The following is a 22,499-nucleotide window of genomic DNA, read 5'->3' on the forward strand; positions in this document are numbered from 1 at the left end:
AAACCCCAGAGATGCTGCCAACAAGAGTGCCCCACCCCCATCGCCCAACATGGAGCTGACCCCAGGTAGTGATGGTGAGAGCCCCATCCCTGAGCAGCTCCTCCTAGGCCCGGGAGCAGCTCAGCTGCAGGCCCTCGTTGGAGCCTCCAGTTCAGAAGAGGAGAAGGGAGACACCAAACCAGTCAGCCTGGGGCACCTCAACCAGGCAGCACAGAGTCAGGGAGTCCCTGGCAGAGGGCACAGCTCGAGCAACCCCATGGGACCTCGCAGCTGGTTAGAGGGACGGACAAGGCCCTGATGCTCTTGGGCCTTCAGTGTCTCGAAGCCCGGCACCTCCCAGGCCTGGGGGCTCCCCCTCTCCCAGTCTGCTGTCCTAGGGACCAGAGCCCCGGTCTCATGAAGCTCTCCAGAGACCCAGCGCCCAGATGGGTGTTGGCTTGGCACCTGGGTTCACTACGGACAGAGTGACTGATTCACTGAACACCGAACTGATACGGTGAGGGCACCATCCAGGAGCCAGACCTACCAGACCAACAAGGGCCCACAGCTCCTGGCCAGCTGGTCAGCATTGTGTGTCCGATGCCCTCCAGTCTCCCCCAGCTGCATCACCACAGACCCTCCCACAGCCCTGGGGGCTAAAAAGGACAAGTTCAGGGCACGGGGGTGCATGAGCAGAGACAGACGGGAAACTCCAGAGGGCCCATGGCGAGGAAGGAAGCAGAGGCGCAGGAAGGCGGGTTACCTGCCACAGAGGCCCAAGAAGGCTCAGCCCTATCCCCGGGGCCTCCCTTCATGCCCCCCACCCCCACACAGGAGACTCACATTTGAGTAGCTGCAGCTGGGTCCCGCCCTTCTTGTGCAGGTAGCCAGCCTTGGCCACACCCCCAGGCATGGTGAGCAAGTTCTGCGCACCGATGGCCTTCATAGGCACAGGCCAGTGCGTCTCTTCAGCCGCCATGAAGCTACGATACAAAGGGAAGGGGACGTGTCTTAGCTGGGGATGGGAACTCACTACTGCCGGCCGTGGCCAGGACCACCGTGTGTTGGCTTGGCTGGGACACACCCCGTCAGCCTGGGGCATCACTCAGGAAGGGACCACATAGTGCGGTCACCGGGGACAGGCTGCCTGCCTAGGGGTTGACACAGGACCCTCCACCCCGGGACCCCACTCCACGGCCTCTTCCTCCTGTTCCAGCCGCTCTCCCAGAAATCTGGCAGGCTCTTCCAGTCTCACACTTCCAGCCTGCGCCTGGAATGACTGCTATCCCTCCTCACAGGGAGAACTCCTACTCGTCCCTCAAATCGAAGAGTCAGATGCCCTCCTCTGTGAGGCACCTCAATGCCCAGTCACATTCCAGCTCACCCTCTACTCCTGGTCCCTCTGAACTGCAGCCCGGACCCTGTGCTGTTATCTCCAGTGCCTGGCCCCCTCCCACCCGCACCTGGTCCCTCCTGGGTCCACAGTGAAGCTGGAGGAGTCAGGGTCAGACCCAGAAGCCCAGTCTTACTGGAACTGCTGCCCCATCCTCAGACACACACACACACACACCCCCAGAGAAAACCACTGCTCTCGGCAAACCTGAGTGCTCCACCGAACGTTGGCTGCCTCCCGTCTGCCCGGACGCCTACTCCTCCCTGGGGCCCCGGCCTCGGCCTCTGCCCAGGTCCCGAGGGCTGCCCCTCCAGCTTCCCCTGCACACAAAGCCAGCCCTCGGTCCTGCGTCCCGCAGCAGCGGAGGCTATGACAAAAGCGCGCCACCCCCGTGCCCGCCTAGCCGGCACAGGACAGAGCACCGCGGGCGTAGGGAGAAGAGGGCCCCGCGCTGGTGCCTGCCCCAGGAGGTGCCGGCAGACAGACGGGCCTTCGCCCCGCCCGGAGCCCCTAGACCCGCGGGGGGCCGGCCCCCGCCCGCCAGCCCGCCTTTGTTCTCGCCGGAAGCGCCGGCTCGGTCCCGCTCGGTACTCACGATGTCCACGCGGCGGGCCCAGCTGGGATCGGGGGGGCAGCCTGCACCCTCTTCCCCTGTGCGCACCGACACGGCCCCGGGCCGCGGACCCCGGCGGCCGCCTCGGCCCCAGAGCCAGCCTCCCGGCGGGCCCAGGCCCACGGCCGCAGCCCGGCGCCCGCCATGCCGCCGCGCCCCCGGCCGGGCACCCAGGCCGGCCGCCCCGCCCGGCCCCGCCCTCGCCCCGCCCTCGCCCCGCCCGGCCCCGCCCTCGCCCCGCCACAGTCCGGGTCGCTCCGCCCCGACTCCTCCCCTCGCCCCGCCCCCAGCCCGGAGCTCGTCCGGGTATCCCCGCCCCCGGCTCCTCCCCTCGCGCGGCCCGGGGCAGGTGAGGCGCCGCCCCGCCCGGCCCTCCGTTTCTCCCCCGGCCGCCCCGAGCGAGGAGGTGCTCGGGCGCGAGGAGGACGCCCGAGGGGACCGCCCGGAGTCAGGAAGGCTCAGAGGTGAACGGGCAGCCGGCTTCACGGCTCCGCGGCTAGAAGGCCCCCGCCCCACCCGGCTACGCGCGCCGGAGCCCTTGGGAAAATGCCTTTTTCTCCCCGGACCCCACCCTGAGGGGTTCTGGTCAGTCGGGGCGAGGGCCGCCCTGCTCTCGGCTCAGGCGGGGCGGGTGGGCGAGAGTGCCCGCTCCGGGGAAGGCTGCGGCGCTGGTCTGACCCGGATTCCCCGCAGGAGTCAGGGGTCTGGTCCTGGGCAACTCCCACCTCCTTGGAAGGCGGTGGGCACTCTCCCAGGAGACCCCCTAGGCTGGCAGAGGCCCTTGGTGGCCTTCCCACCATTCTGCCTCCTCTACTGCCGATTAACATGCGCCACGGGCAGCAGAGGGCAGGTCTAGCTTCAGCCCTGCTCCCACCTGGATGCCTGCCCCTAGTTACCGGCTCCCATGTCAGGCCAGCGCAGCCAGCCCTGGCCTCTCCCAGCAGCCTCCCTTCACTCCGTGCCCATTCACAGTGCCCTTGCCAACCCCTCCCAACAGCATTCCCAGCCCCCCAGGCTGCCTCCACCCCAGCCCCCCTGCCTGTGCCCCTCTCCACCAGCTCTGAGTGCCACCACTTCCTCTCCTCGCTTCCCTTTGGGCCTCCAGTCTCTTTCCTCCATCACCCTCCCCTCGGCACATTCTCCAACACACACCCAATGCCCATCGCTGCTCTGCTCACATCCCACCAGCCCTTCCGGATCCAGCCCCTGTGGACCTCTCTCATGGGCTCTCCTCCTGTCCCCCACCTCCCATGTGCCTGCACCAGCCAGGCCCAGGGCCGGCGTTACTCAAATCCCCCACGCTCTGACCTTCAGGCCTCTGTCCACTGGGTTTCCACTGCTTCCTCTTACAACTGAGCTAACTCAACCCTCAAGAGTTGGTCCAAACGAACACCAGTCCTTCATAAACTCTGCCAAAATCCAGAGGAAGGCACTCATTCTAAAAGGCCAGCATTACCTTGATACCAAAACCAAAAACCTCACAAGAAAACTACAGACCAATATCCCTTATGAGTGTAAAGTTCCTCACCAAAACACAAGCAAGGTGAATCCAGCACCACACACAATGAATTCTAGACCACGCCTAGTGGGATTTAACCTAGGAATGCAAGCTTGATTTAACAGTCAAAATTCAAAGAATGTAGAAAATTCCTTGGTGGTCCAGTTCTTAAGACAGCGCTTTCATTGCCAGGGCCTGGGTTCAACCCCTGGTGGGGGAATTAAGATCTCGAAAGCTGGCTAGAGGCCAAAAGAACCCTCCAAAAGCAAAATTCAAAGCATGTAATACATTATATCACCCTGCTAATTTAACTTCTATGCAGAGTACATCATGTAAAATGCCAGGCTGGATGAAACACAAGCTGGAATCAAGATTGCTGGGAGAAATATCAATAACCTCAGATATGCAGATCATACCACCCTTAGGGCGGAAAGCAAAGAGCCTCTTGAGGAAGGTGAAAGAGGAGAGTGAAAAAGCCGGCTTAAAACTCAACACTCAAAAAACGAAGATCATGGCATCCGGTCCCATCACTTCGTGGCAAATAGATGGGCAAACAATGGAAACAGTAAGAGATTTTATTTTCTTGGGCTCCAAAATCACTGCAGATGGTGACTGCAGCCATGAAATTAAAAGACATTTGCTCCTTGGAAGAAAAGCTATAACAAACCTACAGCATATTAAAAAGCAGAGACATTACTTTGCCGATAAGCTCCTTCTAATCAAAGCTATGGTTTTTTCAGTAGTCATGTCTAGATGTGAGAGCTGGACCATTAAGAAGGCTGAGCGCCAAAAAATTGATGCTTTTAAATTGTGGTGTTGGAAGAGACTCTTGAGAGTTCCTTGGACTGCAAGGAGAGCAAACCAATCCATCCTAAAGGAAATCAGTCCTGAATATTCATTGGAAAGACTAATGCACAAGCTGAAACTCCAATACTTTGGCCACCTGATGCGAAGAATCGACTCATTCGAAAAGACTCTGATGGTGGGAAAGATTGAAGGCGGGAGAAGGGGACGACAGAGGATGAGGTGATTGGATGGCATCACCAACTTGATGGACATGTGTTGGAGCAAGCTCTGGGAGATGGTGAAGGACAGGGAAGCCTGGCATGTCCATGGGGTCTCAAAGAGTTGGACATGACTGAGCAACTGAACAACAACAATATATCAATCTGCTGCTGCTCCTGCTGGTGCTGCTGCTGCTGCTGAGTCCCTTCAGTCGTGTCCGACTCTGTGCGCCTCCATAGATGGCAACCCACCAGGCTCCCCCATCCCTGGGATTCTCCAGGCAATAACACTGGAGTGGGTTGCCATTTCCTTCTCCAATGCATGAAAGTGAAAAGTGAAAGGGAAGTTGCTCAGTCGTGTCCGACTCTTTGTGACCCCATGGACTGCAGCCTACCAGGCTCCTCCGTCCATGGGATTTTCCTGGCAAGAGTCCTGGAGTGGGTTGCCATTGCCTTCTCTCATATATCTAATAAAGTACAAAAACCACACAACCGTCTCAACGTGCTGTGTTTAGTCGCTCAGTCACGTCTGACTCTTTGTGACCCCATGGACTGTAGCCCGCCAGGCTCTTCTGTCCATGGGGATTCTCCAGGCAAGAATACTGGAGTGGGTTCCCATGCCCTCCTCCAGGAGATCTTCCCAATGCAGGGATCAAACCCAGTTCTCCTGTACTACAGGCAGATTCTTTACCATCTGAGCCACCAGGGAGGCCCAAGAATATTGGAGTGGGTAGCCTATCCCTTCTACAGGGGATCTTTGGACCCAGGAATCGATTGGGGTCTCCTGCATTGCAGGCTCATTCTTTACCAGCTGAGCTACCAGGGAAGCTCCAACTGTCTCAACAGATGCAGAAAAAGCATGTAACAAAATCTGGCCATTCTCCAGGATAAGAACACTCAATAGGGATTTCCCTGGTGGTCCAGTGGCTAATCCTCTGCACTCTTCAGTACAAGGCGTCGAGGTTAGATCCCTGGTCAGGGAACTAGATCCCACGTGCCGCAACTGAGAGTTCGAAGGCCGCAAGGAAAGAAATCCCGCGTGCAGCAACAAACACTAAACACGCCGTGTGCCACACCTAAGACCCGGCGCAGGCAACTTTTTTCTTTTTTTTTAAGAACATTCAACAAACTAGGAGTAGGAGGAAATTTCCTCAACCTGGTGAAGAACATCAGTGAAAAACCCTGAGCTAACATCACGATCAGTGGTGAGTGACCGAAAGCTTCCTCTCCAGGGAGGAACAAGGGAAGGACATTTTTATTCACCATTGAGCCAGAGTTTTGTTCACCATTGAGCCAGAGTTTCCAGGAAGAAGAAGTAAGAGTTTGCAGGAAGAAGAAATAAGAGCTATGTGGATTGGAAAAGAAAAAGCAAAACTGTTCAGAGATTAGGTGGTCAGGAAAAACCCCAGGGATCCACTAAAGAATGTTTAGAAATAGTAAACAAGCTCAGCAAGGCAGCAGGACAGCAGATGGGCACACAAAACTCCGTCGTATTTCTCTCCGCCAGCAACAATCCGAAAACGAGACAGGAGCTAGCTCAGCTTTCCCTTCTTCAGGGGTCCTCCCCGACCTAAGAGGGGGCACCCGGGCACAGAAGGAGCACCAGGCTGTCCCACGGGAGGAGCAAAATGCTGCTGCCCTGGGTGGTGGGGACTGCAGGTGGCCTGGAAGCCGCAGCAAGTGGACACGGAGCCCCCAGCCCACTCCAGTCTGTAAGGAGACCTGGAATCTTTGTTGGGGCGGGGGCGCTGGAGGCAGAGCTGAGGACTGACGGGGCCCACCCCTCCTTCTGGCTCCGCACCTGGAGGGGAAAAAGCTGGGGCGGCCCCGCAGTCCCACCCTGGTGAGCTCGGCGGCCAGGCGGGCACAGGCCTGGGAAGGGCTTGGTCTCACCTGGCCGAGGACCCTCTGCTCCTGGTGTCCACCGGTTGGCCGGGCAGCAGGCCTGCCTGTGCTCCACTGTCACCTCCCCTGGGAGCGTCCCTGCCTCAGCGACAGACACCCCCGTTCCGCCGCTCCCCTCCAGAGGGTGGACCGTGGCAGGGCCGGCTTGTCCTGAGGCCCCTGCATCCTCTGGGCCCCCGGCCCTGCCCCGCCACGCTGGGACCTGCCCAGGAGCCCAGCGCCAGGTAGCTCTCTGGTCTCTGCTCCGTGCTAACCCCCACCTTCTCTGAAAGCTGAGACTGGTCTGTGGGACCGAGGCCCGAGGCTGCAGCACCGGAGCAGAGCAGGCAGGTAAAAACCGCTCCTCCTCGCAAAGATGGCCCCACTGGGCTCCAGGAAGTGCAGGCTCTGTGGCTCCCCCTCCCCCTGGCTTGTGAGTCCCCAGGGCATGTGGCCATCCCCGGCAGAGGCCCACACACCCAGCCACTGTCATGGACTGCACGCCCAGGCAAGATGCATGCGTGAGCCGCGCGGCGTGGGCGAGAAGGTTCTGTGCGTGCTCTTCGGCCTGTGTGCACACACGTGTGCTGTGTGAACCAGTGCACGAGAGCAGGGCTCGCTCGGCTCCCCTAACACCTGCAGACCTGCGGCCCTGGCTGTGGCGAGGGAGCCAGCGCCTCGTGCGACCGCAGCGCTAGGGGTTCCTGTCAGTGGTCACCGGCTGCCCAGCTGCAAGCGCCGCAGAGAGGGGAGGCCTGGGCTCCCAGGGTCCCAGGGGGGAAGAGACCGGGTCCCCAGGGCGGTCATTCGCACACTCGCAACTACGCACACACTCACTCGCCACAGGCACACGTGCGTGCTTATACACGCATGCCTGAAGATGCACACTCACTCACACCTACCTGTACACACTCATACATGCCATGTCCACACATGCCCTCCAGTGCACACACAGACTCGCTCAGCTGCTCACACTCACACACAGGCACACGCTCACCCACACGTGTGCATGCTCACGTTCATTCTTACGTGTGTTCACCCTCACACACACCAGTTTGCACTCAAACATACAGACACGCACCGACTCCCACGTGGTGTGCTCACACACACAGCCTCCAGGGGCTGAGAGGACCCTCTGTGGGAGACCCTGTGCCCTGGGCAAGGCAGCCTGGGTGCAGATGAGAGCCACCAGCACCTCCCCACAGCCCTGCACCCGTCCAGCGCCGGGCCTGACCGCTCCTTAAACCGCACAGTGCTGCTCCACCCCCAGGTCACGGGCCCGCACAGGGCACCCCGGGCGCACACTGTGTGCCAGGCCCCATGCTCCTCGGGGATCGCCCACGTCACCACCCCACCCCAGCCCCCCCGACGTGTGAACCAGCGTCGTGCCCACTGGTGAAGACAGCGAGGGTCAGAGATGCTGAGTAACTCCCAAGCCACACGGCCCTGCCGCCCCCAGCCGGGCACACAGCAGGCGCTAGGTGGCGCCTGAGGGGCAGGGCCCAGCCCCTCTGGGTTCAGTCTCCCCTTTCAATTGCTCCTCCCCCTTCCTCTTCCCTGAATCTTTCTCCATAAAAGAATGGAAACCAAAAGAAAAAACCATCTTCCACGAAGGCCAGTGAGCAGCCGCGCCAGGGGAAGGGAGGAAGCACGACCCGCGGTGGGGTCCCTGAGACCCTGAGGCTCTTGAGCCCCCCGCCAGGCACTCCTGCACAGGGCATGGCGCTCCAGGAAGGGGGTGGGGGGGCCGGCAGGCGACCGGGCTCACACAGCTCTGCATTCCTCCAGTGCAGGCACACTCACACACACCATCACACTCACAGCATGTGCACCCAGGACCCAGTGTCCACACCCCCCGGGCAGGGCAGGATGTCCGCTGGAAGGCCCACGCTTACCCGGGGCCTTCTGCAGGCTGCCGGCCGAGCGGCGCAGGCCCTGGGCTCCCACCAGCTGTCCCGTCCACCCCTGGCCTTGCCTCTCCTCCTGGGGCTCGGGGCCAGGGTCCTGTGCATCCCGCTGCCGCCACCCCAAGGAGGGTGGGTCCGGGCTCGCACGCGGGCCCCCCAGAGCAGCTCTACAGGTGCTGGGCCGGCACAAGCTCCCAAGTCCCCTGGGCCGGGTCCGCCCCACTGACCTGGTGGCGCTGAGCCAGCACATGGCTCTCTTCCTGCCTGCTGACGGCCTCGGGGCAGGTGTCCTGGGGTCTAGGAAGGCCATGCGGCTCAGGGGCCATGGGGTGGGGCTTCGGCCAGCATCCCCAGGCAGGTGAGGCGCCTGCTCGCGCCTGCTGACAGCCGCCCGCTGCCTGTGTCTGGGCCCTATGGCCGCTGGGGCTCCTCCCCGCCCAGGACTTCCTGCTGCGGGGGCCCTGGGCAGCCCCGGGTAGCCAGCACTTCCTGTGAGGCCCAGTGCTGCCTGGCCTGCTGGCTTTCAGCCGTGCCCACTGTGGGCAGGCCCCAGGATGAGGCCAGCTGTGACCACCCCCCGCCTCAGGGAGGAAGCCCCTTGGCAGGGTCCCGTCCCCACCCCAAGGCCACCTCTGCAGATTGGGCTTCTTCCCAGCGAATCGGGAGCCCCAAATTCCAGGGCATCAAGCCCGGCTTCCCTGGCCCCAAAGACAGCCGCACACGAAGTCACGACCTTCCCGGGGCGCCCCATGGGCCAGAACACAGACTCTGCCATGCAGCTCCGCCTCCGGAGGCCACTGTGATACAGGGGCCCACGCCTCTCACACCAGGAGACTTTCACGTGTCAAAGTGGCTGCCTCTCTGTCCTCTGACCCCAAGGGACGAAGAACGGATGGGATACCAGCCTTCCCTCCATGCTCCCCAGGCCTCTCTGCCCCTCCCACGCCCACGCCAGGCACAGCCTCTGTGACACAGCTGGGCTCACACACCCCAACGGGGCACACTCGCAGCTCCCCAGCAAACACCTGGCTTGCTAGAAAGCACTTACACCCCGAGTGGCCAAGCGTGCTCCATCACTGCCTGGTCCCTGCCCGGGTCCCACTCACAATGCAGCCCACCCACGCACCCTAGGCCTGCTCTGCCCCTCTAAGCTGGGCTCCCTCCCCCACCCAGGAAGCTGGGAGCGAGGAGTCCAGCCCAAGCTGCTGGGCACTGAGCCCCATGCCCACTGCCTCCCCTCCCCTCCCCTAAGCTCCAGTCTCAAGGTCCATCCCCGCCCCCACTCCCAGCACCAGCTGGGGGATGGAGCACTTTGGGGCCATGCGGCTGCAGGGTCTGAGGGGACCGGCGAGTCCTCAGACACTGCAGAAGCTCGTCCTGTCCAGCCCAGCAGCTGTCCCAGGGCAAGCACCTACAGCCGGCCTGCCAGCACCTGGTCGCACACACATCTGGGTGTCCGGCTCGGGCCTCAGACACACACCCCCGCCCCGCCCCGCCGTCTCCTGGATGGGGGACTTGGGTTTGTGCGTCGTCACTCTCCTCAGGGGGCACCCTGGCCTCCCCTGCCAGCGTCGGCCTCCGTGCCCGCCAGGGTCCGTGGGCAGACTGCGCCTACGGCAGACAGCTGACCACAGCCCAGGGGCAAAGGGTGGCAGGGAGGTCAAGGGGGGCCTCCTCCCGTCCATCCTCACAGCCTGCCCAGAGTGGGGAGCAGGCCCCAGCCAGCCTCTGTCCTGTGCAGGCAGAGGTGGGAGCAGGCAGAGGACCACACCTGCAGGAGCCGCGGGGTCTCCACGGAGGTCAGATCACCCTGGTCCCTTCCCCCACCCTATTGCCTCACGGAAGCCAAGGCCAGGATTCCCAAGGCCCCCACTCCAGGCCTCCTGGTTTCTCCCAGTGACCTCCCATCTCTCCCCGCTCCAGGCCTCCCGGCTTCTCCCAGTGACCTCCCATCTTTCCCCACTCCAGGCCTCCCAGTTTCTACCAGTTTCTCCCAGTGACGTCCCATCTCCCCAGGCAGCAATTCATCCTTGCAGCAAATAACGCTGCTTTCATTTGGTGGCTCAGCTGATGAAGAATCCGCCAGCAATGCAGGAGACCTGGGTTCGATCCCTGGGTTGGGAAGATCCCTGGTATGGCTAGAACTCCAATATTCTGGCCTGGAGAATTCCGTGGACTGTATGGTCCATGGGATCGCAAAGAGTCAGACACGACTGAGCGACTTTCACTTCATTTCACTTCATGTTCCTGAAACAGGGCGTTCAGAGCCCCTCCTCCAGTAGCAGGAACCGCCCCCACCCCGCCCCACTAGACTGGGAATAACCATCATCCAAGCAGTAAGATGGGTGGGGCTGGGGTCCCAACTCTGGGAAGCTCTGGTTCCCACCCAACCTTCCCCAAGTTGCAGCTCTTCCCCCAGCCTCCCAGGGTGGCTGCCTCTAAATTCCAGGCTTGGGGACCACCCACCGAGCCAGACACTTACCAGGGTGGGTGGGACTAGCCAGCTGCTGGGCAGGGGCTGGGCGTCAGCCTGCGAAAGAGAGCCTTGCAGGCTCCAGGGTCCTCAGCCTGCTCTGGAGCGAGGCACAGGCCGACACAGCACCACCCCTGCCGCAGGCCTTGAAGCCTGTCCCGCCCTGGTGGTCACAGCCCACTCACCCGCGCTGACCACGGGGATGAGGGGCCTGACAGAGCAGGGCGCTGCCCGAGGTGTGGGGACTGGAACCACAGCCCTGGCGACCTCGGTCTCCCAGGGCCCCTGTGCCCAGCCTGGTGCCCGCCTGCCACCTTTGTGCCAAGGAGAGCCTGCAGGCTCAGGGGGGGCCCTGTGCCCAGGGCAGTGTGACTGGCACCTCCACTGGTGAAAACCTCAAGCTCTCAAAATAAGACGCTTTGCATCAGTCCCTGCGAAGGGCTCGGGGCCACCCACAGCCAGCCTAGGGCCCACCTACTTGGTCCCCACCCTCCAGGACCACAGCCCCTGAGCCCTTCCCCTCCTCTCTGAGCCCATTCTTCTCTCCGCCTGGCACTGTAATCTGCCTTCCGGTGCAGGGATGCGAGGAGTCCCGGGAACTCGGGCCAGGGTGCCACCCAGCTGGGCAGAGGGCGTGGGTGGCGTAGGGGCAGGGTCACCCCGTGTCATGGGCTGAATGGGGGCCTCCAGAGACATATGTCCGAGTCTTAGTCCCTGGGAACTGTGATTGACCTTAACTGGAGAAGGATCTTCGCATATGTGACTAAGGATCTCACCCTGGTTCAGCCAGACGGGCCCTAAATGAAACAGCAAGCGTCCTTATAACAGACGAGAGAGGAAGAACTCAAGGAAGAAGTCAGGTTTGTGTCACCAGAGGCAGAGAGTGGAGAGAGAGGGGACTGGAGGAGGGCGGCCAAAAGGTTCCAACTTCCGGTCGTAAGATCAATAAACCCTAGGGAAGCGATGGACGGCAGGGTGGCCTGCCAACACTGCCGTGAGATACACAGGAAAGCTGGAAAGAGAACACATCCTGCGAGTTCTCATCACAAGAAAACGCTTGTTTCTTCCGTTTCTTTTCATTGTAGCGGTATAAGAAGACAGATGCTGGCTGGATCTACTGTGGCAATCCTCTCACAATATATGCGAGTCAGCCCTCATGCTGTGCCTTCGAGGGAGAGAGAGGGAGAAGACAGAGGAGGGGCAGGCAGAGGCTGGGGCGGTGTGTCCATAAACCGAGGGAGCCCAGGCCCGTAGGCAGCCCCCAGGAAGCTGGAAGACAGAGAAGGAAGCAAGGATTCGCCCTGGAGCCCCTCGAGGGAGGGGGTGCTGCGGACACCTTGACTTTGGAGTCTGGCCTCCAGGACCCTGAGAACACATTTCTGTGTTTCTCAGCCCCCAGTCCGTTAGGGTGGCCATGAGAAACTATCTCACACGGGGACAAGCCGAGGTCCTTTCCTACATGAAGTAAGTCACAGTTGGCTAGAAGCCCAGGGCGTGCCCTGCAGAGTGAGGCTGGCTCTCTGAGGGCCCCCGGCATGAGGCCAGACGGGGTACATCTGAGCGGCCTCCCTGGACGTCCATGGCCTCCTGCGGGCCTGGCTCACCACCTCCCATGCCCGTCGTGCACCAGCTCAGAGGCCAGGCCTGGCCCACACTCCCCAGACCTGCGGGGCCCACCTCCCGGCCAGCCCCTCCTTGGCTCTGCCCAGCCATCTCCACCGCGGAGCAGAGGTCAGGCTGGCCCCTGGCTGAGCGGGCGGGTTCTGGCCCCTGCTCGCTGCCCTGGGCCCTCAGCTGTGGGCCTGTCCCAAGGACCACCGCGCCCCATTCTCAGACTGCAATCTCCTCCGCTGGAAACCATTTCTTCTCCGAAAGGCCCCCACACCTTTGAGAGAGGGAACTTCTAGAACGCCAGCCCCCTCTCTGCAGTCTCCAAGCCAGTGGCCCAGCCTTGCGCATCAGGGTGTCACACGTGTGGCCCCAGCATTCCCCATGGGCCTGGGTCCCCCTCCGTGCCCCACGCCCAGTGCCTGGCCCACCAAAGGGACCGAGGGGCCGAAGGATGCACGGTCAGGTGGGCTCACTGTTGGCTCTACACACGCGGCCACACCCCCATGTGGTTATGCCAGCGCACGCCGGGGCTGTCCACCAGGGCCAGAGCGAGGGACTATGCTGACCCCCAGTGAGAACTGAGGCCCAGTGGCTGCCGCAAAGCCCTGTGGCCCCGGGACCTCTGCCTGGCAAGTGAGCTGTTGGCCAGCACTGGTTGAGCCCTCGGGTCAGCTCACTGCAAAACAGAGACCAGGCCAGCACCCCCAGAAGGCCATACTTGCCGGGGTTTAAGAGGCCCCCCCAGGGCTTGTTAGGGCTGCCCAGGGTGGGGTTGCGAGGCAGTCCAGCTGCTGCTGTGGGCGGGGACAGCGGGAATTGGGGAAGTGCAGAAAGGCTGGCACGCACAGCTGCCCACACAGAGCCGGGGCTTCCGAGGGCGGTGGCCGAACGGGGGCAGGAGTGTGGTTTCGGGACCTTCACCTTGAGCTCTGTCCCCACAGACGACTCAAGGGAGCCCATGTGCCCCTGTGTGCCCCCCACCCCAAAGCCGGCCGGGGTTGCCTCTCCAGTCCTGGCCTCTGCCTCTAGCAAATATTCCCAGAACAGGCAGCATCTCCCAAGGGCCAGGGTCGAGGGCTGGATGAGCCTGCGGGGGCAGAGCTGGGGGCCCCCAAAGAGAGCCAGGACCACTCAGAAAAGAGCAAGGGCCGCCCACGGGCCCCGCATCAGGTGCTAGGCACCCTCATCGGAGCCCCGGAGAGGGCAGGGATCCCCAGGAAGGAGCAGCACGTGGATGGGTGGGGGGACGGCTGGGCAGGGGTGCCAGGCCCAGGGCCCCCGACTTCTGGACCAAGTCCGCACAATAGGCTGTGGTGGGGGGCCAGGGGCTGGGGGAAGCACGGCTTGGCATCGTCACTCTCTCGTCTCAAACCACAACCCAGCAGAGGCGTTCCAGGATTCACACTTCAGTTCATCATGACACTGGCAAGTTTCCACTTTTTAATTGCTTGATAAAAAAAACTCTCCAAAGTGCTGACGTGTGGCCGGGTCCACCCCCACGTTCCTGGCCCATCGCCCACGGATGTTCACTGCTGTGCACACAGCAGGCGCAGGCACCCCAGGCCCCCCCACCCCCGCCAGGACAGGGCCGCTCCACCACGGGACCCTGGGAGTAAGGACAGCGGTGGTGACGCCCAGGCTTCCTTGGGGACAGGCCAGGCTCCACCCTAACCTCGCGGCCCACCCTCGGCCTGCTTCCTCGTGAGAACAGCCGGCCATCGGCGCCTGCGAGAGGCTGTCCCCAGGATCACCCGGCATGGCTGTGGGAGAGGGGGGCTCCAGGGGTTCTGCCGACCACGCCGCTGTCACAGGCACCTCGGGAAAGGAGAACGTCCTCCCAAACCACCCTGCTTGGAGCCAGACCACGCCCTCCCAGGATGCCCCTGCAGGTCTGCACCCCTCCAGCACACTCTCTGCCCACTGCTGCTGGCCCCATTCGAGCCACGGCCCCAAGCATGGAAACTCCACCTTTGTCCAGCGCATGGCTTGGCCGAGAACAACATCTCCCGTCTCCCCAGGCTCCACGCCTTCCTCCGCAGCCCCGAGTCCAGACCCATTGCCCACACACACAGCCCCTGCCCACCTACACATGCTCTGCCCACGAGCAGGGCTCCTAGGAGGGGCTCCGTGTCCCCACCAGCTGCACTGACCGCAGCGTCTGTTGACTGTCTGCCTCACCCTCGACATAGCTCGGGGTTGAGGGCGGGGGATGTGGACTGCAGTCATTCCGTGCGTCCGTCCGCTGCAGTGTCCCCAGCACAAAGGGGACACCAGGCACCTCTTGCAGCATGAGACCTCACTCACCGGCCAGACACTCCGACTCCACGTGGGGTCCAACCATGGAGCTCATTTACTAAAGTAAACCACTCGCCTCACCCCAAACATCGCCATTTCTTCATCCCTGGGTCGGGGAGGGGGTTGTCCAGCTGCAAGGATGGACGCCTAGCGCAGGGGGTCTGCCGCCCACTGAGCAAGGCCCAGACACCCCCTGAGTGACCTCAGCCATGCTCTTGACCGCTCCCAGCCTCACTGGTCCACAAAGCAAGGCCAGCAGCCCTCACGGGCAGAGCAGGTGTGGGGCCTAGACCATCCCCCTCCCGCCTCGAGTACCCGGTGGGCTGAGCCCCAGGCAGACCAAGCTGCCCAACACTGCCACTGACCCTCCAGGGTTGGGGCTGGAACCTTCCAAGCCCCTCTGCTGGGTCACTCAGAAGGGGACAGACCTGCTCTGAGATCAGAGTGAGGCCGACCCCCAGTGAATAAGGAACCCACGGACTTCCCCAAGCCCAGCCTACCCGACCCTCTTCCCAGAAACTACGTGCATGCTCCTTGGGTCACTCCTTGGTGCACCAGACAGAGCTTGGTCCTGCCCTCGGCGGAGGGCCTGGTCCCAGTCACTGGCCCCAGGCCTCCAGAGCACAGGCGACCACCAGCCAGACCCTCCTGGAGACACATGTGTAGGTCACAGGCACCTCCGTTGGGGACACATCCCGACTCGCCAAGGCCGGGGGCGGGGGGATCTCAAAGGCAACCTCTTGTGACAGAGGGCCAAACCAGTGGATCACGGCAGGGAGCAGCCTCCGGGAACGTCCCCCCAGCGCCAAGGTGTCAGCCCCCAGGGCCCACTCATTCCCCGCCGCTTGTCTCCCGCTCCCGATGAGGAAGCTGAGGCTGAGTGGGCTGCAGCAGCGGCCGCTGCGCCAGCACCACCCTTGCAGGCCACCTCACCCACCCCACACTTCCTGCCAAGCCTGGCTCCAAGGGGTGTGAGGAGGGCGAGGGGCCCGGGGCCTGCTCTCCGGACAGACGGACGGACAGAGCTCCCACAGCCTGGAGCGCAGCTGGAGGAGGCCCTGGGCTCCGGGCCGAAGGCTGGCGCACACAGCGCGGGGGTGCAGGCGCCTGCCAGCCTGCCCTCCTGATGTCAGGGTCTGCTTCTGTTTTACGCGCCCCTCCAGAGCCCAGGGGATCCGTTCAGGAGACTGTCCCAGAGCACAAGCCCCACCCTGAGGCCTGCTCACCACTGCCACCACTAACGGGGCAGGAGGAGACAGTCAGGGCATTGTCACCTGCGAGCACACACCACACCCTTCACCCGGGGTCCACGCTGGCCTTGCCCTCCGTCTGGGGTGCCCAACTGCTGGGGAGGTGGCCACCTCTGACTCACACCCTTGTGACAACACTTCCACCCAGACACAGCGACACGTCAGCCAGCATCCATATGCCGCAGCCAAGCAAGGTCACATGGAAAGTGTCCCAGATAGAGAGAGCTTGTGCAAAGGGCCTGGGGCTGGGGCGAGAGGAGATACACACCATTAGAGGAAGCCGGTCCGGTCCAGAACATGCATGAGGGCCACATGCCCAGCTGAGCGTGGAGCGGGTCTCAGACCTGCCCCAGGGTGAGCAGCCAGGCCAGGGCACCACCTCCAGCTTTGCTTCTTTGTACCGGCAACCTGGTGCAAGTCACTTCACTCCTCCCCCAAACGGGCTTGCTGATAAGAGCACCCTGAGGACCAAACGTGCCAAAGAATGCTCAAACAACTGCATAGTTGCACTCCTCTCACACGCTAGCAGAGTGACGCTCAAAATTCTCCAAGCCAGGCTTCAGCAATACGTGAACTGTGAACTTCCAGATGTTCAAGCTGGTTTGAGAAAAGGCAGAGGAACCAGAGATCAAATTACCAACATCCGCTGGATCATCGAAAAGCAAGAGAGTTCCAGAAAAACATCTATTTCTGCTTTATTGACTATGCCAAAGCCTCTGACTGTGTGGATCACAATAAACTGTGGAGAATTTTGGAAGAGATGGGAATAGCAGACCACCTGACCTGCCTCTTGAGAAATCTGTATGCAGGTCAGGAAGCAACAGTTAGAATTGGACATGAAACAACAGACTGGTTCCAAATAGGAAAAGGAGTACCTCAAGGCCGTATATTGTCATCCTGCTTATTTAACTTCTATGCAGAGTACATCATGAGAAACGCTGGGCTGGAAGAAGCACAAGCTGGAATCAAGATTGCTGGGAGAAATGTCAATAACCTCAGATATGCAGATGACACCACCATTATGGCAGAAAGTGAAGAGGAGCTAAAAAGCCTCTTGATGAAAGTGAAAGAGGAGAGTGAAAAAGTTGGCTTAAAGCTCAACATTCAGAAAACTAAGATCATGGCATCCGGTCCCATCACTTCATGGCAAAAAGATGGAGAAACAGTGGAAACAGTGGCAGACTTTATTTTGGGGGGGCTCCAAAATCACTGCAGATGGTGATTGCAGCCATGAAATTCAAAGACACTTACTCCTTGGAAGAAAAGTTATGACCAACCTAAACAGCATGTTAAAAAGCAGAGACATGTGCTCGCTTCGGCAGCACATATACTAAAATTGGAACGACACAGAGAAGATTAGCATGGCCCCTGCGCAAGGATGACACGCAAATTCGTCAAGCGTTCCATGTTTTAAAAAAAAAAAAAAAGCAGAGACATTACTTTGCCAACAAAGGTCCATCTAGTCAAGGTTATGATTTTTCCAGTGGTCATGTATGGATGTCAGAGTTGGACTATAAAAAAGGCTGCACGCCAAAGAATTGATGCTTTTGAATTGTGGTGTTAGAGAAGACTCTTGAGAGCCCCTTGGACTGCAAGGAGATCCAACCAGTCCATCCTAAAGGAGATCAGTCCTGAATATCCATTGGAAGGACTGATGTTGAAGCTGAAGCTCCAATACTTTGGCCACCTGATGTGAAGAGCTGACTCATTGGAAAAGACCCTGATGCTGGGAAAGAAGGCAGGGGGAGAAGGGGATGACAGAGGATGAGATGGTTGGATGGCATCACCGACTCAATGGACATGAGTTTGAATAAACTCTGGGAGTTGGTGATGGACAGGGAGGCCTGGTGTGCTGCAGTCCATGGGGTCGCAAAGAGTCGGACGTGACTGAGCAACTGAACTGAACTGAACTGAGGACCGAAAGCAGCAGCTCTCCTAGGCTCCCCCAGAGCCACCTGGCCCAGTGCTGGGCCCAGAGCCTCGGGATGGAAGGCACCCCACTCAGCCCAGGGCGAGATGATACCAGGGGAACTCAATGAGGACACAGCGGCCAGGAAGTGCATGCTTGGTGGGGGCCAAGGAGAGAGATGGGCCCCACAGCTCCTTGCAGGAACCAAGGCCGGAGGCTTCAGATCAGCCATGAAACAGGCTCGTCGCGGGGACAGTTCCTGTCGGCCAGTGCCAGGCCAGGGCAGTGCACGAGCCCTCCACGCTGGGAACCACCTGCCGGGGCATCCCATGCTAGACCAAGGGGGACGCTGGCCTTGATGCCAGTAGCGTCCGTTGCTTCTCTGATCTCTTTAGGCTATCTCGTGCCTCGGTAGGCTCCCCCGGGCCACAGGACCCACACGGCTCCTGGGTACCTCGCAGCATCGCCACAGGTCAGGGAGTCAGGGTCCGGGGCGTGAGGTGCGGCCCTCACCTCGGGTCCTCTTCGAGCTCCTCTGGGTGGGGGGGTGGTCTCTGGACCAGTCACCCACCCAGGAACCTGGCTCACCATCCGTCCAGCAAGGTTTTGGCTTCCTGCCCACCCTGCCACAGGCCGGAACCATTAAGGCCAAGTCCACACCACAGGGCCCATCCCACCTCCTTCTCTCTTCAGCACAGCTTTAACCCATTTATTTTTATCCTGTTATCCCTAATGCTAATATTTTTCATACTTTTTTTTCCCACTCTTTGATGTTGTCGGTTAACTCTCTTGAAGAGTGCTTTATTTTGTTGCCTCGCTTCCTTCTGGGGGTCCACCTTGTATTCCTCAGCCAATGTTTAGGTTGGGCCCTCTCACTGGCTTCTTCCCGGGGTCCCTCACAGGCTGGGAGAGGGGAGCAGCTCATGATGGGGCAGGCGACAGCCACTGCCGGGCTGGGTCTCTGCCCGGGACCGAGGCAGAGAGACAGCCAACATGTTCAGATGGAGGGAGCCAGAGAGGGAAGGGAGAGGCTGAAGAGGGAAGGAAGAGCCGGCCAGGACCCCGGGGCGGAGGCTGGGGAACCGAGAGTGCTGGTCCCCCCGGCCCAGGAACCCTGGGCTGGGCGAGGAGCGGATGACTCACCGCTGGCCTCCCTCTAAGCCCCTTGGCCTGGGCCAGCGGGGGGCCTGGCTGGCCGGGCGGTTCCCAGGAGCGCTGACACTGCCCCATTGTTCGGAGGCCCAGCTCGGGGAGGGTCTGGCCGGGGGCCCGGGTTGGCGGGAAAGGGGCCCGGACCCTGCCCCTCCCCCTCCAGCAGCCTTGACAGACAGGACAGGAGGGTGCAGGGGCGAGGAGGGGGGTCTCCCTCCTGCACACTGTCCCTCCCCAAGCCAGGGATCCTGAGGGATCCTGGACGCCAGCCCCTCACTCCGAGCGCGGTCCCAGCCACAGCTGGCAGGCGAGTCTCGGGTTCAAGGCCCTCGCCCTGCTGGTGCTCCAGCAGGACGGCCTGCCCTGACCACCGCCCGCTGTCCCCACCCTGCGGTCAGGTCACCCTAGGACACCCTGACGGCCCAGTCAGGCCAGGGAACAGCGCCCTCAGGGGACCTCAGGGCTGGAGGAGCAGGCCTCTGTTCCCTGGGGACTCCAGACTTTGCCCTGCCTCGCAGGGTGGGCAGCTCCAGGCAAGGCCCCCAGCCACCACAGCCTTGGGCAACGTGGCCTGAGCTCTCTGTCCAGCGACAACCCCCCCAACCCCTACCGCGGGTCCAGCAGCCCTGGAGAGCCTCCTCAGACCCCCACAGGCCAAGCGCCCGTCCAGCCCTGTTGTCTGCCTGCAGGGCCACCACGCACGAGACAAACACTCTCCTCCAACCCTCGGCCTAACTGAGGCTCCCAGAGGTGAGGTGGCTCCTGACGGTCAGCAGAGCTCCCGAGGGCCGGCCCCGAGCCTCCTCATGGCTGGGGACCTGCCACCGCCTGGGGCAGCCTGTCCTGGGTGAAGGAGGGGCATGGCTCCGTGGCGCCACAGGGACACCCTCTCCCTCCCTGGGGAGACAGCCATGGGGGTCACTCCTCTGTGGCCAGAAGAGCCAGCAGAGAGGACTGGGCAGTGGCGGGGGGCGGTGCTCCCCCAGGCCCAGGCCCACCACATCCGCTTCCCCTGGCCCCGGGGCCTCTCAGTGTGGGTCACCGACTCACCCGGGTCCACCAGACGTCCGCCCCCACCGCACACCGAGCTCTCCTGTGCGTCCTGCTTTTGCCCAGGCCTCCTTACGGCCACTGCCGCAGCGGGGGTACTTGTGCGTGTGTGGGAGGGAGGTCTCAAGACCCAGAGTGAGCTCTGCAGACACAGAGCAGCCCTGGGCCTGGCTCTTCCTGCCTGCGTCTTCCTGCTCCCACCCCACAAAGGCCCTACCTCAGGTGCCCCAGTGACACCTCCTACGTGGTTCTCAGGGACTGCCCACTGCGAGGACGGTGCCTGCGCCCTCCCCACAGGCAGCCCTGAGCCCGGCCCTGGGGAGGGGCCCCGGGGGTCCTCCGGGCAGCGGGTGAATCAGTGTGGAGACCGCCAGCGTGCGGCTGCCCTGCCTGCTTCCCAAGGCCTTGGCCCGGAACAGCTGCCCGTGGGTGCCCGGCTGCTCGGGGAACCTCGGGCCCGGGGCAGGGCCTGCGAGGGTGGGGGGTGAGTGGGTGTCTCTTTCTCAATCCTCTTCCTTCCCCAGCGGGCCCAGCCACTGCTGACCACAGCGCTTCACCCTCCTGCTCACATTCTCAAGACGACAGACGGCTAGTCTCGGAGAGCTCGCGTCCTGGCTGGCAAAGCTCCACAGGCCCGTGCCAGGAACCCCAGGACGGCCGGGGAGCTCGGGGAGGGACTCCGTCCCTTGCTCCAATTTTGTACAAGTGGACACCAGAGTCAGCGGAACTGAGGCCCCAGGGGGGCCAGAACCGGGCCTGCAGCCGGCCTGGGGCTCTCCCTCACCCTGCCCCAGCTCGGGGACGCCTCCTCTGCGCCTGCAGCTCAGGGTCTGGAGCCAGAGGAGGTGGGGTCCCGGGTCTCCCACCCCCATCCCCGGGCAGCTCCCGTGAGGCCAGGAGCCAGGAGGCGGTGCCCAGTCCTGGAGCCCGCCAGGCAGCAAAGTGTCGGGCCAGGGTCCCCCGGAGTGGGGGGGATTCTAGAGAAGTCAGGAGGTAGGGGGTTGGGGTAAGGGGCTCGTGGAGTGTAGCACATCACACACAGGCTCCCGAGACAGGGCGGGGTACACGGTGGTGACCCCTCCCACTGCAGGCTGAGGCTCTCCCCGCAGGCGCCCTGGGCTCCAACAACAGCTGGGTGGGCCACCAGGGAGGCCGGGGGGGGCTGGCCATGGACCGCAGGGTTCCTGGGCCCCTCTACCACGTCGAGCTCACAGCACGGATCCCACCCAGCCTCCGACGGCCGCCCTACACTCCCAGCACCTTCGAGCCTCTCGTCCTGTGCGGAGGAGCGGGGGCATAGCCACCCCCTCTCTGCCCACCGAGGTCAAACCCGCCAGGGAATCACAGGCCTGCCAGCCAGGGCCCCGCCCCCAGCCCGGTGGCTGCCTGGTCATCAGGGGACCCGGTGGCTCAGTGCCAGCTGCTTGCACCCCTGGGAAAAAGGTCTTCCTTTTCTGACCTCAAACAGGAGGAGAGGAAGCAGTTGGAGTGAGGGAGGAGGGGGCAGGGTGAGTCTCCTGGCTCGCCTCCTTCCCCTGCACCTGTCCACGCAGGGCTCCTGGGTCCGGTGATCTGGATCCTTCTCCACCACTCTCCTACAGGGCCCCGTCTCGGGGGCTGGCTCTCTGGGACACAAAGACCAGGTCCCCCTATGGCTGGTAGCTCAGGGGAGCTCAGCCTGACCCCAACGCTGGTCCCAATGTATGTCTCCAGGGAGGGACAGCCACAGAAAAAAGAACGCCTTTCACTTAGGGCGGGGGGCCCCGATCCCTCACCTCAGTCTCCCGGTGTGAACCCCCACGGGGGACCCTGCATCCAGGTGGCTCGAGTGGTGACAGCGGAGGGCACAGGAGCTGGAGCCCAGAGCCAGAGGCTGAGGTGGAAATGCAGAGGGGCCCCAGCAAGACCCCCGCACCGCTGCCTGCTGTGATCCGATTGGGAGCTTCACCGCCCGGCAGCACAGGCCTCTCGGGTGACGGGGCACCCGTGTCTCTGATGCCCAGCAGGAGCTACACATGCCCGGGCTGCAGGCCTGCTCTGCCGGGGACTTCCCTCCTCTGCGGCAGGTCCACGGGGGCATTGCTGGGCATGGGCACTCAGGCGGGGCCCTGTCCTTCGCCAGGAGCGGACTGAGCAGGAAAGGCAGACAGGGGAACACGGAGAGCAGCGCACGGGCTGCGGGCCTGCACCCAGCTCTGGGAGGTGGGGGCCAGGGTGGCAGCAGTGGGGGCCCCCAGACGGGCCGAGCTGCTCCCAATCCACGCCTGGCCCAGGGCCGGGCTGGGTACACAGGGCGCCCAGCATGAATGGGAAGCCCGGGGGACAGCGGCTTTCCGAGGGGGGCCCACCCCGCCCCTGCCCTCCTGCCCCAGGGTTAGGACTCGGAGTGGGGTGGCATAGCATCCCAGCCAGGGCCCTCGGGGGACTGTGGTTGCCGCCCTGGCTCCTCAGGCTTCGGGGTCAAACCAGGGTCTACCCTGG

General features: G+C 62.3%; 1 protein-coding gene and 1 non-coding gene across 5 annotated transcripts in view; one reads left to right on the forward strand and one right to left on the reverse strand.

The window, feature by feature from the left end:
* Positions 1 to 22,499, reverse strand: part of SH3BP2 (SH3 domain binding protein 2) — a 35,187-nt gene that overhangs the window by 8,826 nt on the left and 3,862 nt on the right. Inside the window, exons 1-3 of one of the 4 annotated variants that reach the window (XM_042251710.1) lie at positions 8,506 to 8,732; positions 1,580 to 1,692; positions 823 to 962 (exon numbers count right to left, since the gene is read on the reverse strand). In XM_042251710.1, coding sequence (XP_042107644.1) covers positions 823 to 962; positions 1,580 to 1,692; positions 8,506 to 8,604 — 352 coding nt within the window. In that variant the 5' untranslated portion in view covers positions 8,605 to 8,732. Of the gene's footprint in view, positions 1 to 822; positions 963 to 1,579; positions 1,693 to 1,967; positions 2,160 to 8,505; positions 8,733 to 22,499 lie in introns of those variants that run through there. The other 3 variants (XM_042251711.1, XM_027971296.3, XM_042251713.1) reach the window with 3 other exon arrangements.
* LOC114115487 (U6 spliceosomal RNA) lies at positions 17,214 to 17,320 on the forward strand. Its single transcript, XR_003589824.1, has one exon. It is a non-coding gene; the product is annotated as a U6 spliceosomal RNA (small nuclear RNA).

The sequence above is a fragment of the Ovis aries genome, chromosome 6, assembly GCF_016772045.2.
Source record: "Ovis aries strain OAR_USU_Benz2616 breed Rambouillet chromosome 6, ARS-UI_Ramb_v3.0, whole genome shotgun sequence".
NCBI lineage: Eukaryota > Metazoa > Chordata > Mammalia > Artiodactyla > Bovidae > Ovis > Ovis aries.